The sequence below is a fragment of the Budorcas taxicolor genome, chromosome 23 (genome assembly GCF_023091745.1).
Source record: "Budorcas taxicolor isolate Tak-1 chromosome 23, Takin1.1, whole genome shotgun sequence".
NCBI classification, from domain to species: domain Eukaryota; kingdom Metazoa; phylum Chordata; class Mammalia; order Artiodactyla; family Bovidae; genus Budorcas; species Budorcas taxicolor.
The window spans coordinates 36,416,851-36,432,882 of NC_068932.1; the positions used below are offsets into that span (position 1 = coordinate 36,416,851).

The window sequence follows — 16,032 nt, forward strand, 5'->3', positions numbered from 1 at the left end:
AAAGGCAGCTAAGGGTTAAAGTGCCTGATGAAAGACGCCACGGGCCACCCACGGCAAGTGCCGCCAGGAACAGGGAAACCTCTGAACCTTTCTCCCCAGGATCCCAGAGGGAAAACTCCAGAGTGACAGCAGGAGGAGCCCAGTCTGCAGCGCAGTGCTCGTGGACTGGCTCTTCCGTCCTCATAAAGCCGAGACCCTTCTAGAGCAGGAGCTCACGGGCCTGGCTTGCACCACGTGGACTGAGGAAGAAGGACAGGTGGACAGCAAAGCAACGGTGGGCCTGGGAGACACAAGCCTCTCCTGCAAAGCTTGGGATGGGCGGAGGCTGTGGAGGGCAGAGCAGAGCACGCCCGGGACTCGGTGTGAAGGAGGAAAGGCACATTCCTGTCTCCGGGTCCCGTCAGCCGGCCAGGCGGTGCCCACGTGGCTGGTGAGAATAGCTGGGTCCAGGGCCTGTCTGGGGCAATGGGGACTGCAGGGGACAAAGGAGCAAAGAAGACAGACACCTTCATTCCTCTCCAAGCCTTCCCGGGAATTCTGAACAGGCTACCCTACATGTGAAATACCCATGGAAAGTCACATCAAGTCCAGAGGAGTGAGGGCTCTTGAGTAAAATGATACAATTCAAGGGCGTCCGAGGGTCCCTGGTGTTTGACTGAGAACACCTCCCACCGGGATGCTCCCACATCCTGAAGATGTGAAAGACAAGCAGACTGATCTGAATCTGCCCCCAGAGAGCTGGGGCTGCACCCCTCGGGGGACCATCCACCAGTCCCTCCCCAGCTGGACTGGCTCAGCTCCACAGCAAAAGCTTTGACCCATTTCTGTGAGGAGTTCCCCACAGTACCCGGGTGAGGATGCAGATGGAAGTGGAAGTGAAGAGGACCCCAAACCAGAGGGGAGGGAAAGGCAAGATCAGTGGCGGGGGGGTGAGGGGGGTGGGCCGGCAGTGCCCGGGAGGCCCAGGACCAAGTAACCACACTCCTCTGCTTGAACCAGCCCCCGTCCCCGCTCCCCAGCGAGACCGAGGCTCCATGTCTCCACCAGCCAACGCTCAGGGAGGCCACAGGCAGAGCGGAGAGAGAGGCCAGAGAAGACAGCTGTCTCCACACAGATTCCGTCTCCCCAGGAGGCTTCTTGGAGCTGCTGGGAGACTCTGAGAAAAGGAGGAAATGCAGATATCTCCGCCAGCCTCTTACAAACCCAGATGTCTTTCTCTCTGAGCAGAAGGATGCCTTGCACTGAAATGCAAGCTTAGTTTGTCTCTAAAACCACTCCCTGTCCTCAGCAGAAGCCCCCTGGCCTAGGGGCTACAACAGACCCCAGGGGTCTTTGCCTGGGATCTGTTCAGGGTCAACCAGGACAGAAAAGCTTGCTCTCCGCTCCCGGTAACTCTATCCCTGGAGCTGGTATCCCAAGGCCACGGTTCTGTTCGATGTGAGCTCTCCCTCTGCTCAGCCCCCGGCCCAGCACGTGGCATATTCTGCTTCCCACCGTCGATCCGTGCGGGCCTGTCTAACCTCTCCTGTAAGGAGGGGTGTTTTCTAAGGGCAGCTGTCAGGTCTTCTAGGCCTAAAGCACACAGTAGGTGCTAAGAGGGCAGCTGCCAGATGAAAGAGTCGCCCATCCCTCCAGCTAGGCTTTCTGCGATCCTCTGGCCCCTCTCAAGAGAGCTTTGCAGGCATGACCTGAGGACTGTACAATCAGAAAGCCTCTGAACCAAGAGTAGGCTGCTCCATCTGACTCTCCACATCTGGGCCAGCAACAGCTCCGTCGTAGTATTAGTTTTTAGAGCTCGGCTTCCTGGTCACAAGCTCCACTGGGAGGGGTGGCAGGGTGAGAAAACCACACTCCAGGGAGGCCAAGGACGAGGGTGGTTACCACCCCAACTTCTCTGCTCCTCGGCCCTGCAGTCAGCCAGGAAAATCTGCCAAGGGGCTGTGTCCACAGCTGCGTAAAAAGGCCAGACTAGTTGTGCTGGCCTGGCATCGAGCTGCAAAGAGCTACAGCTGCAGGGCTTCTGAATGTCACGGGGTTGGGTTTCCTTCTTGATGTGATTATCTTTCACTGCGGCTTGTTCAGAAAGGGAGGTAAATGCAAGCTCTGTGAGATGAGATCATCATGGGTATGGCAATATAATTTATTTAACAGGTTTCTGGAACCTATGAGAGTCACACATTTTAAGCAAAATTCATCTAGAAATATACTAGACTACTTCCTATCCATGATTCACGCAGGACAGAGTGGAACTAACTCTTATTCTAGCTCTTTTCTGAGGGCCTCAGAAGAGGCATCAGCTGTTCTTTCTGCTGCCATCTTTCCAGTGAATGCTCTTAAAGGGTCTAAAGCTGCCCCAAGAAGGTGGATCACGAAAGATGGAGCTTTAACCCACTTCTTCAGCAATCACTTGACACAAGAGGGGTTTGGGGGGTTTCACAGATGAAGCTGCTCCCATGTCAAGTGCTGGGCAGCCCTCACGGGCCATGAGTCACAGACCGTCAAGTTCAGGTCCCAGGCCCACTCCTTGCAGGCCTGCTTCTCTCAGGGATTGCTTCTGTCTCTCTCTTCATCCAGGCCTCTTCCTCCTCTACTAGGCTGATGGGAAGTTGATGTTCAGCCATGTGACAGTGCCATGAACTTGGACCCAGGAGCCTGGAAGGAGGGGCTCCATTTGCCACATGTAAGCAGGGTGGGCTGACCAGTTTCCCAGCTGCCCTGATGGAAAACTATCCTGCTCACCCTGCCTGCTCATCTGCATGAAGCCAGGCCGATGGGCCACGCTTCTGGTGGAAGGGCTGCTGGGAAGGCTCAGGTCTCAGAAGCTGGGTGGGCCAGGAACTGTCCTTTTTGCTCAGGTTCTGTATTTGTCAGATTTCTTCAGAGAAACAGAACCAGTAGAATGTTTGTATATGTAGAAAGGGGTTTATTTTAAGGAGTTGGCTCACATGATTGTGGAGACTGACAAATCCTAAGACTTCAGTCAAGCTGGAAGCCCTGGAGGGCAGACGGTATAATTCCCTTGCCAGCAGGCTCAAGACCAAGCAAGAGTCCAGTTAGAGGCCAAAAGCAGGGGAAACAATGTTCCAGTTTAAAGGGAGGCTGCTGCTAAGTCACTTCAGTCATGTCCGACTCTGTGCGACCCCATAGATGGCAGCCCACCAGGCTCCTCTCCGTCCCTGGGATTCTCCAGGCAAGAATACTGGAGTGGGTTGCCATTTCCTTCTTCAGTGCATGAAAGTGAAGGCAGGCAGGCAGGAGGAATTCCCTCTTACTTTGTCTAGGAAGGTTCAGCTTTTGTTCTAAATCAGGCCTTCAACTGATTGGATGAGACCCACCCACCTTAGAGAGGGCAATCTGCTCTATTTAGTCAATCAATGTAAATGTTAATCTCATCCAGAAACACCCTCATGGCAATACTTGGAATGATATTTGACCAAGTATCTGGATACCCCTAAGCCCAGTCAAGCTGACACATAAGAAAATTAGCAGCCACCATTCTCACTCTGTATAATAAACAGGAGGTGAGGAAGGAAGAGTTGGAGAAATGCTAACTTGGGAGAGTAGCAAACTCTGTTCACTTTGTCCTGAAGACTCTTCCAGAAGACAGGCTAAAGAGGGTGCCCCTAACATGCTACAGACCCCTTCCCAGAAGTACAAATGGCTTCAATGAGCCACTTGGATGTGAGCAATTTGAGAGCAGGGCCCCTGTCCCATGACCTGAGCACCTAATGCATCCTGGAAAAGAAGGCTGCTAACACAGGCTTGTTTAATGAATAAATGAAACAGTGAACAAAGAATGAATGAACAAATGGTCTCTGCCATCTTCAAATCCATCCAGTGACTGTAAACTGAACACAAGTATCAAAAAGAGCCCCAAATTAAGCTGCACAAACAGTGCCCTGGACAAACGTTACCCGGTAAGGAGAGGACAGATCCATTGGCAGGGCATCTCCTGGCCTCAGGAAGCAAATCCTCCCACCCCTTCATCCATGCTTGTCACCTGGGCCCTGCCCAGGAACTGCGGGCCCTCCCACTGCCCGAGGTGCCAAAGCCCAGAGGACACCCCATCCACCCCAGCCTGGCTCCCCACCTTGGCCTCCTCAGTGTAACGGGTCTTTCCCTACACTCCCCTGCTACCCACCCAGAGAGGCAGCCCTTAAAGAGCTGGCCCAGGACTCCACAGCCCTGATGAATCTACCAGTCTCTGCACCTCTTACTTTTTCAGGCTAAAAATAAGAACTGTCCCGTTTCCAGGTCACATGTTTGTTGCTGAAGTCTTCCTGAGGGCTGGAAAATGAAAAAAGTCCAAATGATGAATCTTGAGGATCCTTCCTGGGAAAACTCAGGCCCCTGGACAGCGTCTCAGCAGACACCCGGGTCCCTGGGTCCCGTCTCTGGATCCTTGGACTCTGCCTGAGGGCTGACACCCAGGAAGAGCTCCCTGATGCCCAGGGCTCCCATGGGCAGTGAAACTGCACTTGAATCTCTTCCTATTTAAAGAGGTTGTCTGTTTCTGGAACTTCTACCCGCTTTCCTCATCCCTATAAAAACAAATCTATTTTTGGCAGATGCATAGACTGAACCAGATTCTCACGCTGAACAGAGGAAGGGGAGAGCAGAGGAGACAGGCTGGGGCAGTGGCGGGAAGGAGGGGAACAGGGGTGGGGTGAGGAGGGGACACTGTCCTTCCCTGAACTGCAGTAAAGCCACCTGGAGTAAAGCCCCAGGCATGGAGGACAATTCAAGGTGCCCAGGGCCATCTGACTGGAGCTCAGTACGTGTGTGTGTTAGTCGCTCAGTCGTGTCCGACTCTTTCAAACCGCACGGACTGTAGCCTACGAGGCTCCTCTGTCCATGGGATTTTCCAGGCAAGAACACTAGAGTGGGTTGCCATTTCTTTCTTCAGGAGATCTTCCTGACCCAGAAATCGAACCCAGGTCTCCCACGTTATAGGCAGACACTTTACTGTCTGAGTCATCAGGGAAGTCCACGTGATTTTCCAGGCAAGAATACTAGAGTGGGTTGCCATTTCCTTCTCCAGGGTTAGTGCTCAGGGTGGATTCAGTTGAGGTTTTTGAAAGAAAAGGTCCTTTGAGTCTGTGGCCACACACTAAGCATTAGAGGTATGTCTCCTGGGAAGGGCAGCTCACTCCAGGAGGCATGGCAGAAGACATGGGTGATGTTCCCCAGCCTGCTCAGGTGGAAGGTTCTGGAAGCTGACTCCCAGGGTGAGCACTCATTTATTAACCCAGGAGACTAAGCACAAAGCATCCCACGCTGTCCCGGGATCATAATAGCAGGTCAGTATGGCTGGCCACTCCCGCCATGAAGTCAGCCCCTCATGGGAGCCACTCCATGGCACAAGTTGTCTGCAAGTGTGAGGGGTGGAGGCCACGAGGGTTTGTGGCCCCAGTGATGCCCTCCAGCACCCATGAAGGATGGGCTTGCCGTTGGCGCTGCTGGTGTTCCTACTGCCCAAGGTGCTAAAGCCCAAAGGACACCACCCTCCCTGCCCCATAGCCTGGAATCCCCCTTAACCTCCTCAGTGCAAGGGGCTTCTCCCTACACTCCCCCGCTACCCACTCAGAGAGGCAGCCCTTGACCTCAGAGAGAAAGGCCTTGACAACAAGACCTGGAAATGAATAAAGCCAGAAAGAAAACCGAGGCCAGCCCCTCCTATTTTCCATCAGACCGCTTATCCTCACCAGGGAGGAAGCTGAGGAATGAGAAGGCTCCTGACCTCCTGGCTGTGGGCCACCTCTTGCTGCCTCCTGAGGAGGCCTATGAATGCTGGGGGACAGCTGAGTGGGGTGACGGCCACCACCGTGTGCATCTTGGGCCCCCCGCCTGCCCCCAGCCCCGCACTCACCTGGTAGGCAGCTTGTCTCATGAACTGCTTGGCCGGCTGCTTCCAGATGGCGGGCACTGTGATGACCCATCTGACATCAGAGTTCTCGAACTCCGAACCCGCCTGGTCGCTCAGCTCCTGAAGCCAGAGAAAATGCAGCAGGTCAAGTGGGCAGAACTGGTCCTCCCGCGGCTTCGTCAAAAAATCCAGGTTTCTTGGCCACAAACTTTTGGGTCGTCTATTCTGCAGCCCCTTGAACCTAACCAGCATCAGGAACAAGAATCTGTTGTCTGAATTTTCAGCAAACGGAGCTAACCGGCTGCTTCATTCACCGGATGTGGCCGCAGGTGGAGGCGGGCAGATCTGAGGCTTTTGGTCACTTCCTAGTCCTGTGACTTAGGGCAAGTGACCACCTCTCAGGCCTCAGCTTCCTTATCTGCACAACGGGGATAATAATAAACTCATATCATTGTTGGGAGGATTGATCGTTTTCTCAGAGCTCCACTTCCTGACAGCTTCCTCTGCCATGTCAATCTTGTTAAGCTCTTTCCTTACCCCATCTCCATGAACCCATTTGAGAATCCTGTCTGGAAGAGGCAGGCACGGCCCCTTTTCTACAGATGGCAAACTAAGGCCTAGACGTGTTCAGTATCTCTGTGATGACTGACCAGCTAGAGAGGTGCAGAGCCAAACTCTGCACTCAGACCCGGGTCTATCTTGATGCTAAAGGCCAAGAAAGGTCTTAACGAAATTGTTACTTTTGGTCTCAGATCTGAATAGTGCCTGGCCTATAGGAATGTTTAGCAGCTGGTGGCATTTGTAATCAGAGTTGTCACTCACTCACCTTACTGCAAGCCCAGCACACCATGGGGGGGAGGTTTCCTGGCAGGTTGGGAAGGGTATGAGCAACATGACCTAGCAAGAATGGTGCTGCCCTTGACTTTCAGTTAACGTAAAACCTATCTACACACAGAAACAGGCTCACAGACACAGAGATCAGACTCATGGTTGACAAGGGGAAGAGGGAGAGGATGAGGGATGGACTGGGAGTTTAAGGTTGGTAGGTGCAAACTACTACATTTAGAATGGATAAATGATAAGGTCCTGCTACACAGCACATGGAACTATATCCAGTCTCCTGGGATAAACCATAATGGAAAAGAATATATATTTTTTAATGTATATATGTGTATAACTTTGCTGTACAGCAGAGACTGGCATAACATTGCAAATCAACTATACTTAAAAAAAAATCAGTGAGACCCACCTGGATAAACAGGATGGGTAGAAGCATCAGAGGGCTCAACCAGGCCCATGAAGGCTAAAGAAGACCTCTGAACAGTGCTCACGCCACCTGCCCCTCCCCTCCCGCGGCCACATTCCCCAGGCAAATCTGAAATCAAACCCAGTGCTGCTGTTTTAGTCACCAAGTCATGTCTGACTCTTGCAACCTCAAGGACTGTAGCCCTCCAGGCTCCTCTGTCCATGGGATTTCTCAAGCAAGAATACTGGAGTGGGTTGCCATTTCCTTCTCCAGGGGATCTTCCTGACCCAGGGATTGAACCCATGTCTCCAGCTTGGCTGGCAGATTCTCCACCACTGAGCTACCTCAGAAATATATACATACATATATATGTATATAGATATATACATATGTATATAGATATCTATATATGTATATAGATATCTATATACATATACATATGTATATAGATATATATATATACTTCTTCAAATTCTTTTCCATTATAGGTTATTATAAGATGCTGAATACAATTCCCTGTGTTATACAAAGGTCCTGTTTTTTTCCATTTTATACATAGTAGTGTCTGTTAAGGGCTTCCCTGGTGGCTCAGCTGGTAAAGAATCCGCCTGCAATGCAGGATACCCCAGTTTGATTCCTGGGACAGGAAGATCCCCTGGAAAAGGGTTAGGCTACCCACTCCAGTATTCTTGGGCGTCCCTGGTGGCTCAGATTGTAAAGAATCCCCCTGCAATATGGGAGACTTGAGTTTGATCCCTGGGTTGGGAAGATCCCCCGGAGGAGGGCATGGCAACCCACTCTGGTCTTCTTGCCTGGAGAAGCCCCATGGACAGAGGGGCCTGGCGGGCTCCAGTCCACAGGGTTGCAAAGAGTCAGACATGACTGAGCGACTAAGCATAGCACAGCACGGTGTCTATTAATCCCAAACTCCTAATTCATCCCTCCCCACCCCTCTCCCCTTTGGTGACCCTAAGTATGTTTTCCATGTCTGTGGATCTGCTTCTTTTCTACAGAAGTTCATTTGTATCACTTTTTAGATTCTACACGTATGTGATATATGATATTTGTCTTTGACTTACTTCACTAATACAACAATCTCTAGGTCCATCCACGTTGCCGCAAATGACATGATTTCATTCTTTTTCATGGCTGAGTAATATTCCATTTTATATTTGTACCATGTCTTCTCTACCTATTCATCTAGTCAATGGACATTTAGGTTACTTCCATGTCCTTGTTATTGTATAATAAATAATGCTCCTATGAACCTTGGGGTGCATGTATCTTTTTAAATTTGCATGTATATTTTCATCTTTTCTGGATATATGTCCAGGAGTAGGATTGCTAGTAAAACAGTCATTTTCTGTTTGTGTCTATTTTTGTGTTTATTTTTTTGATCATGTTTTATTTCCTTGAGGGCTTCCCTGGTGGCTCAGCTGGTAAAGAATCCACCTGCAGTGTGGGAGACCTGGGTTTGATCTTTGGGTTGGGAAAATCCTCTAGAAAAGGGAATGGCTGCCCACTCCAGTATTCTGGCCTGGAGAATTCCATGGACTGTATAGTCCATGGGGTTGCAAAGAGTCAGAAACGACAGTGACTTTTACTTTCTAACAGGAGGTCAAGGTGACAGTCTTGGACTGCAAGGAGATCAAACCAGTCAATCCTAAAGGAAATCGGTCCTGAATATTCATTGGAAGGACTGACGCTGAAGCTCCAATACTTTGGCCACCTGATGTGAAGAACTGACTCCTTGGCAAAGACCCTGATGCTGGGAAAGATTGAAGGTAGGAGAAGGGGGTGACAGAGGATGAGACAGTTGGATGGCATCACCAACTCAATGGACATGAGTTTGAGCAAGCTCCAGGAGTTGGTGATGGACAGAGAAGCCTGGCTTGCTGCAGTCCAGACTCTTTGGGGTCGCAAAGAGTCGGACATGACTGAGCAACTGAATTGAACTGAACTGATTTCTCTGTAGGTCTGCATTGGGCTGTAAAAGTAGGTGAGACTGTAATGGGTTGAGAGGGATGCTAAGGGTGCCGCCTATATTAACCATCCAGCCTATTTTAAACTCTTTAAACAGGAAAAGGCTCAAAGATGAACGACGGGCTTTCCTAGTCATATGGAAAGTTGTCTGGTTGGGCTGTTTGTTCACCAGAGGGTGGAGACCAGCTTGGAAGGGAAGGAAGCTGGCATTGACTGAACATTTCCTGTCATGATACTTTCACCAACTGTCCCTCGTGAACAACAAGACCGCTCCAGGGATGCGATTTCTGAGAATATCTACTCGAGCTTATTCAGGTCCAACATGCAACAGTCTGCTGCTCTGAATCCACCTGCCCTTTGAACACCAGCCAGCCTCTTGGGAAGGACCCAGTTCCTATATATCTCCTCAGACTTCTTCACAATGTGTTCCCTGCTGGGAGAAAGTTCCTGAAGGCTCTGGCTGAGCCGACAGGTACACAACCACCCCTCATTCACCCATATTGTGTCTGATGACCTCTGCCCCCTCCCATCCCTTCCTCCCCTGAAAGATAGGCTGCTCAGGCCTGTCCTCACGTCATGGCCAACCTGAAACACACTCCAGAGTCACAGACTTTCTCAAGTCCTCCGTTTTCCCCGAGTTCCTGTGGCTCCTCGTCTTAACCTGAAGACACCCTGCCCCCACCGGCCTCCTTTCATGCCTGCATCTTCCTCTGGGCACTCAGTCAGTCCCTCTGGAATTCCTCTCTTCAGGCCCACAGAGGGCCACCTCCTCCCCTGCTTTGAGGCCTTCTTGGACCCACGGCAGCTCCCTTTCACTGCAGCCATGAAATTAAAAGATGCTGGCTCCTTGGAAGAGAAGTTATGACCAACCTAGACAGCATATTAAAAAGCAGAGACATTACTTTGCCAACAAAGGTCCGTCTAGTCAAAGCTATAGTTTTTCCAGTGGTCATGTATGGATGTGAGAGTTGGACTATAAAGAAAGCTGAGCACCGAAGAATTGTTGCTTTTGAAATATGGTGTTGGAGAAGACTCTGAGAGTCCCTTGGACTGCAAGGAGATCCAACCAGTCCATCCTAAAGGAAATCAGTCCTGAATATTCATCGGAAGGATTGATGCGGAAGCTGAAACTCCAATACTTTGGCCACCTGATGCGAACAGCTGACTCATTGGAAAAGACCCTGATACTGGGAAAGATTGAGGGCAGGAGGAGAAGGGGACGACAGAGGATAAAATGGTTGGATGGCATCCCCGACTCAATGGACGTGAGTTTGAGTAAACTCTGGAAGTTGGAGGTGGACAGGGAGGCCTGGCGTGCTGCAGTCCATAGGGTCGCAAAGAGTTGCACACGACTGAGCGACTGAACTGAACTGGACCCAGGGCAGCTCCCTTTCCATGGGTCCCCACTGGCCTCCCTGCTTCTGTGTCTTGACTGGTCGCTACCTGCTTCCTGAAGTGAACCCACCTCTGTCTCCCTCCCACTCCCTTCCCTAGAGTCCTCTCCCCACCCCCTTTCATAGAATGACCCACTCCCTCCCTCCATCACATCGGTTTATCTCCTTGGTTTTCACATCCTCAGATGAGCCCGCAGGTGGCGTGTCAGCCTCGCCCTCAGCTCTAGGGCCTGCGCCAGCGTCTGAGAGACCTGCCAACAGGTCACTCCTCTCCCACTGCGGGCCCTGAGGACCACAGCAGTCTCCCCTCCTCTAACACTGCCCTCGAGGCCACTCACTGCCCTGAGAGAAGTCCCGTGAGGGCTCCCACGACCCAGGAAGGATTCCTTCTGCTGGCATTCAAGACTGCACAATCTCGTCCCCCGCTTACTGTTCCCGCTCTCTCTGCAGCCTTGCCCTTCGCCGCCTGCTCCAAACCGCCTGCTCCCCCAGCGATTGGCTATGCTTTCTTTCCCCTGAGCTATTCCTGGGCCGATCTACCAGGTGAAACACCTGCCCTGCCAGCTGCTGTGTGGCAGAAGCCCCCAACCCCTCTCTGCCGGGGGGATTCCCTGCTGCTGTTGTTGGGTAGCATCTCTGCATTCACTGAATCCCCAACACCCACTAATCGACTGCATATTCCACTGCAGTTTGTTTCCACACAACCAGGACTCACATAGGACCTGGCCCACAGGAAGTACTCAAAACAAAAGGCACTTGAATGGATGAAAGCAGTGTCACATTTTCATTGCTTTGGCTCCTGAAGCAACTTAGCAGCAGCAGCAGCAGTAGCCCTATTTCTGAACTTCCCAAGTGGCGCTAGTGGTAAATAACCTGCCAATGCAGGACACTTAAGAGATGCAGGTTTGATCCCTGGGTCTGGAAGATCCCCTGGAGAAGGGCATGGAAATCCATTCCAGCATTTTTGCCTGAAGAATCCCATGGACAGAGGAGCCTGGCTGGCTACAGTCCATAAGGTTGGGGACACAACTGAAGCGACTTAGCACGCACGTACGCGGTCCTATTTCTAGAATTCTATTCTATTTCAAGAATTCACTAAATTCCTTCTGTTTGTTTTGTTATTTTAGTCACTAGGTCGTGTCTGACTCTCTTGCCACCCCGTGGACTGTAGCTCCTCTGTCCACGGGATTCTTCATGAAAGAATACTGGAGTGGGTTGCCATTTCCTTCTCCAGGGGGTCTTCCCAACTAAGGGATCGAACTCACGTCTCCTACTTTAGCAGGTGGATTCTTTACCACTGAGCCACCCAAGAAGCCCCAAATTTCTTCTAGTGATCCCATAATACCAAATGCTTCTGAGGTTCCCAGTTCCTTTGAGACAGAGCTCAGTACAAGGCTTTTTAATCTCCTGATTTACACCCACTCGTCACCATGCCCACGGGAGGGGACTCTGAGCAGACCGCTGTATTCCACTGGGACACTAGCCATTTTCTTCATTCTGAGCCATCATTGGACAAACCTTTGCGAAGGGCCAAACAAGGGGGGCTTATTCACCGGGTCAGCTTCTTCCATGGGGTCTGGGGTGCGAGCCATGGAGAGAAACAGCAGCAACTATTTGCCAAGTGTTTACTCCTTCCTGAGCCCCATGGGAGGCATTCGACATTCAATCTTTCACTTATTATCAAACGACCCCCAAGGAAGTTGCCTGCCTCCCTCTTCACATTAGGTACATGGGTATCAGAGAGGTTGAGCACCTTGCCCAGGATCACACAGTTGCGACGTGGGTCTCCTATCTTTCTTTCTTTCGTTTGTTTTACTGAGATATAATTCACATGCCATTAAACTCACCTTTAAAGTGTACAGTTCAGTGGGTGTTAGTATGTTCACATGGTGGTGTGACATTCCCACTGTCTAACTTCATCATCCCCCCAAAGAAACCCATATCCCTTGGCATCACTCCTCACTCCCACACCCCCCACCTCTGGCAATCACTCATGTACTTTCTGTCTCCATGGATTTGCCCCTTTTGGACATTTCCTACAAATGGAATACTGCACTAAGTGGCCTTTTGTATCTGGCTTCTTTCCCTTAGCATCATGTTGTCAAGGTTAATCTGCGTCACAGTATATATCAGTACTTCATTCCTTTTTAAGGCTGAATAATATTCCAGTGTATGGGTGGATCCCATTTAGTTACCCATTCATCCACGGATGGACGTGTCGGTTGTTTCTGCCTTTTTGGTTATTATGAACAGTGCTTCTGTGAACATTCACGCACAGGTGTTTACGTGAATACATGTTTTCTTTTCTCTTGGAACACACCTAGGGTTGGAGCCTCCAGCTCACACTGTGTTTAACCTTTTTTTCTTAGTTAGTTTTCGGCTGTGCTGGGTCTTCCTTGCTGCATGGTTCTCTTGCTCCTTGCGGGGAGCAGGGGCTACTCTCTTGTGGTGTGGGGCTTCTCACTGCGGCGGCCTCTCCTGCTGTGGATCATGAACTCTGGGATGTGTGGGCTTCAGCAGTTTCAGCTCTCAGGCTCTAGCGCACAGGCTGTGACACACGGGTTTTAGTTGCTCTGCGGCATGTGGGATCTTCCCGGACCAGGGATCGAACCCCCGTCTCCTGCACTGGCAGGCAGATTCTTTACCACTGAGCCACTAGGGAAGGCCCTGTGCTTAACCTTTTGAGGAACTGCCAGGCTGTTCTCCACAGCAGTTGCCCCATGTTCCCTCCCCACCAGCAGCGCACATGGGGGCATCCTGGTTTCTGAATACGAAGCCCACATTCTCTCCCCAGAAACTGTCTAGCAGGAGGTGCCCCTTCCCAGTACAGGCTCTGGTATGTGCCTACCTTCAGTGCTTGCTCCTTAAAGTACTGCAGGGCATAAGCAAAGATTTCAAGCGCTTTGACTTTCTTGCCGTTAGCTGCTGTCAGCTCTGTATCCATGGTGAGGTCCTGGAAGGGAGAATGAAGTGAGACAGGAAGAAGAAAGCCTCCCTTCTGGCTTTAGGCACTGCCATTCGGAGGCCCAGGAATCCCAGTGAACCATGTTTGTATTTCCCACAGACTAGGATGGCATGCCCCCAGGACAGGGCTGGCAGCATCGCCCCTTTACTGTGTAGGAGGCCCTGGCTGCCCCCTCAAATCCCATTTCCACTGCTTCCCTCCCTCCCTCTTTTCGACCCTCTGGGAGCACAGGTCTTGGGGCAGCAACAGAGCTGGGGTAGAAAGAAAAGGCAGCAGCCGCCACTCCCGATGCAATTTACATACTATTTCCACACGTGGACACACATGGTCACCCTTGGGAACCCTCCTAATTGAGGCCTAGATAATTATGCCAACTCGCTGATGTGCATGGCACTAAACAGGCATGAAGCTTTCACTACCCGATGAGCTGCCAACCAAGTCACAAAAATAGAAGGGCTCCTATTTTAAGGCTTGTGCTGTCTAATCCACTGGGAGCCCAGCATCACTGCCTTCTTCCCCTGCCAGAAGCCACAGCAGCTGCTGCGTGTGGTCCTCGGGTGGAAGATGCTCCATGAGATGCCAGATGGACTGAGGTCATTAAAAAATGATGAAAATAGTCCCCAGGGAGTGGGAATGGGCAGAGCAAACATCAGGAGGAAGCCCTTAAGTCTCCTGGAACCAGCAGACTTATCACCACTGGGGGAAAAAAATCAGTGTGGCCTCTGGATTGATCCAGGTTGGGTAATTAGCCTTTGCCTTTGGAGCATAAAGGAATATCAAGTGCTAAACTAGCCTTGTGGGACCTGCCCATCATCACAACCCATCTGCACAAGCTCACTACTCCAACACCTAGGGTTAAGCAAAGACACCCCAGCTTTGGGATGGTGGCTTCCAGGCCGTTTCCAGCCACCAGGAAGACATGGGCTTGGAATTGAAAAATTCAAACTGAAGAAATTCTGGGCTTCCACTTGCAGGAGACTGCTATAAGCCACTGAATCCCATCAGGTGAAACAGGAAGGATGCTTTTCGAGCAGATGTTGGTCTGCTTGAGAGAGAGACCACCACGTGGATGAGCACAGAGCCCCGGAAGGCTGAGTGCTGGCTGCAGGATCTCCCCAGTCACATCTGTTTTGTCATCTGCAAACCCTTAACAGTAGACAGATAAAAGCGATACTAATAGAAGGTAGCAATTGACTTTAACTTGCTAAGGACTGGCCTGGTTCTAAGGGCTTTGTGTATTTTGATTCCTTTAATCCTTACATCCCCATAAGAAAAGCACAAGTAGTGCCTCCATTTCACAGATAAGGTAAAGCAAGGCAGGAGAGGCTCAGTGACTTGGATTAAGTATCGCAAAGGTGGCAGAGGCGGGATCTAAACCCAGACCATCTGGCTTCAGGGTCTGTGGTCCTAAACACTATCAGCATCCTGCATCTCTAACTGTGCATGTTAAGGAAAATTTAAGGGATAAGATGCTTAAACTGAAAAATTGTATCCTATGGACCAACATTTTGATGAAGCTCAGGGGAGGGTCCTAATCGACTTGGCCATCTTACTGAACCCTGGAAAGTAGGGAACAAAACTGCTTCAGGCACTGAACCTCCAATTATTGGGGGGAGGCTTGATTTCCTGAGCCACCTCCTTCCCCACACAGAGGGTTAAATGAGCTAGCTGTTCTGTTACTTCCAAACTGGTTCATTAATAGCCACTACCCTGAGCCCCTAAAAGGCCTCCCAGCCCCCAAGTCCTTCCTTCAGGACCCCTTGATTTCCCATAATCCAGCAACTGAAGGGGGATTTCCCAGAACAGCAGGGCCCCCCCAGCCCCCTATGCCTGTGCTCCATCCAGCCAGTGTCTCTCTGACAGGTTGATTTCCAAAGCAAACAAGTTGCTAAATAGTCTGAATATCTCCCTGTGTGTGTGTGCATCTGAAAATGTACCGTGTGGTCCAAAGCGTGGCGTGCCCCAGGCTGTTTCTAAAATCAGGTGAGTGGATGTTCGTTTCTGCTCGGGAGAAACCTGAGGGCCCCCAAGGGTCGGGAGGGCTGGAGGAACCTCAGCTCTCGGGCACTTGGGGCCCGGGAGAGGCTGGCTCACCCCAGTCGTGTGCAGCTTCATCTTGAATTTCTCCAGGTACAGCCACTGCTTGGCCTCATTGGGGTCCAGGTCGTGGTAAAAGTCCCTGGCGGCGTACCCGAAACTGTGGAACTTCCTCTCTGGAGTCAACAGGATGGTGGTCGGAGTCTTCTGGTTGGACACCCCAGGGTCGCCTCCCTCCCATCGCCTGCCGCGAAGGAAAGGCAGAGGTTATGGGCCTTCTTGCATGGATGTGAGCACCTACTGTGTGCAAGGCTGGTACAGATGTGGGTGCTCACAGTGGCTGCTACAGGTGCCCTCATAGCAGATGGATTCTCTTTGAAACAGGCAGGGGAGAAACACACACGTAAATACCTGCCTCATCAGATGGAGATGAAGGGTTCAGGGAGATAGCCCAGAGAGGTCAAAGGAGGCAGAGAGATGGGGGCCTTGGAAAGAATGCAGGTTTCAGGAGAGACTTGAAGGATGGACAGACAGCCGGATG

General features: G+C 51.1%; 1 protein-coding gene across 1 annotated transcript in view; it reads right to left on the bottom strand.

The window, feature by feature from the left end:
* HSPA12A (heat shock protein family A (Hsp70) member 12A) overlaps positions 1–16,032 on the bottom strand; it is a 158,928-nt gene that overhangs the window by 10,036 nt on the left and 132,860 nt on the right. The window contains exons 4-6 of the mRNA XM_052661028.1: positions 15,549–15,735; positions 13,338–13,442; positions 5,870–5,986 (exon numbers count right to left, since the gene is read on the bottom strand). Coding sequence (XP_052516988.1) covers positions 5,870–5,986; positions 13,338–13,442; positions 15,549–15,735 — 409 coding nt within the window. The remainder of the gene's footprint in view (positions 1–5,869; positions 5,987–13,337; positions 13,443–15,548; positions 15,736–16,032) is intronic.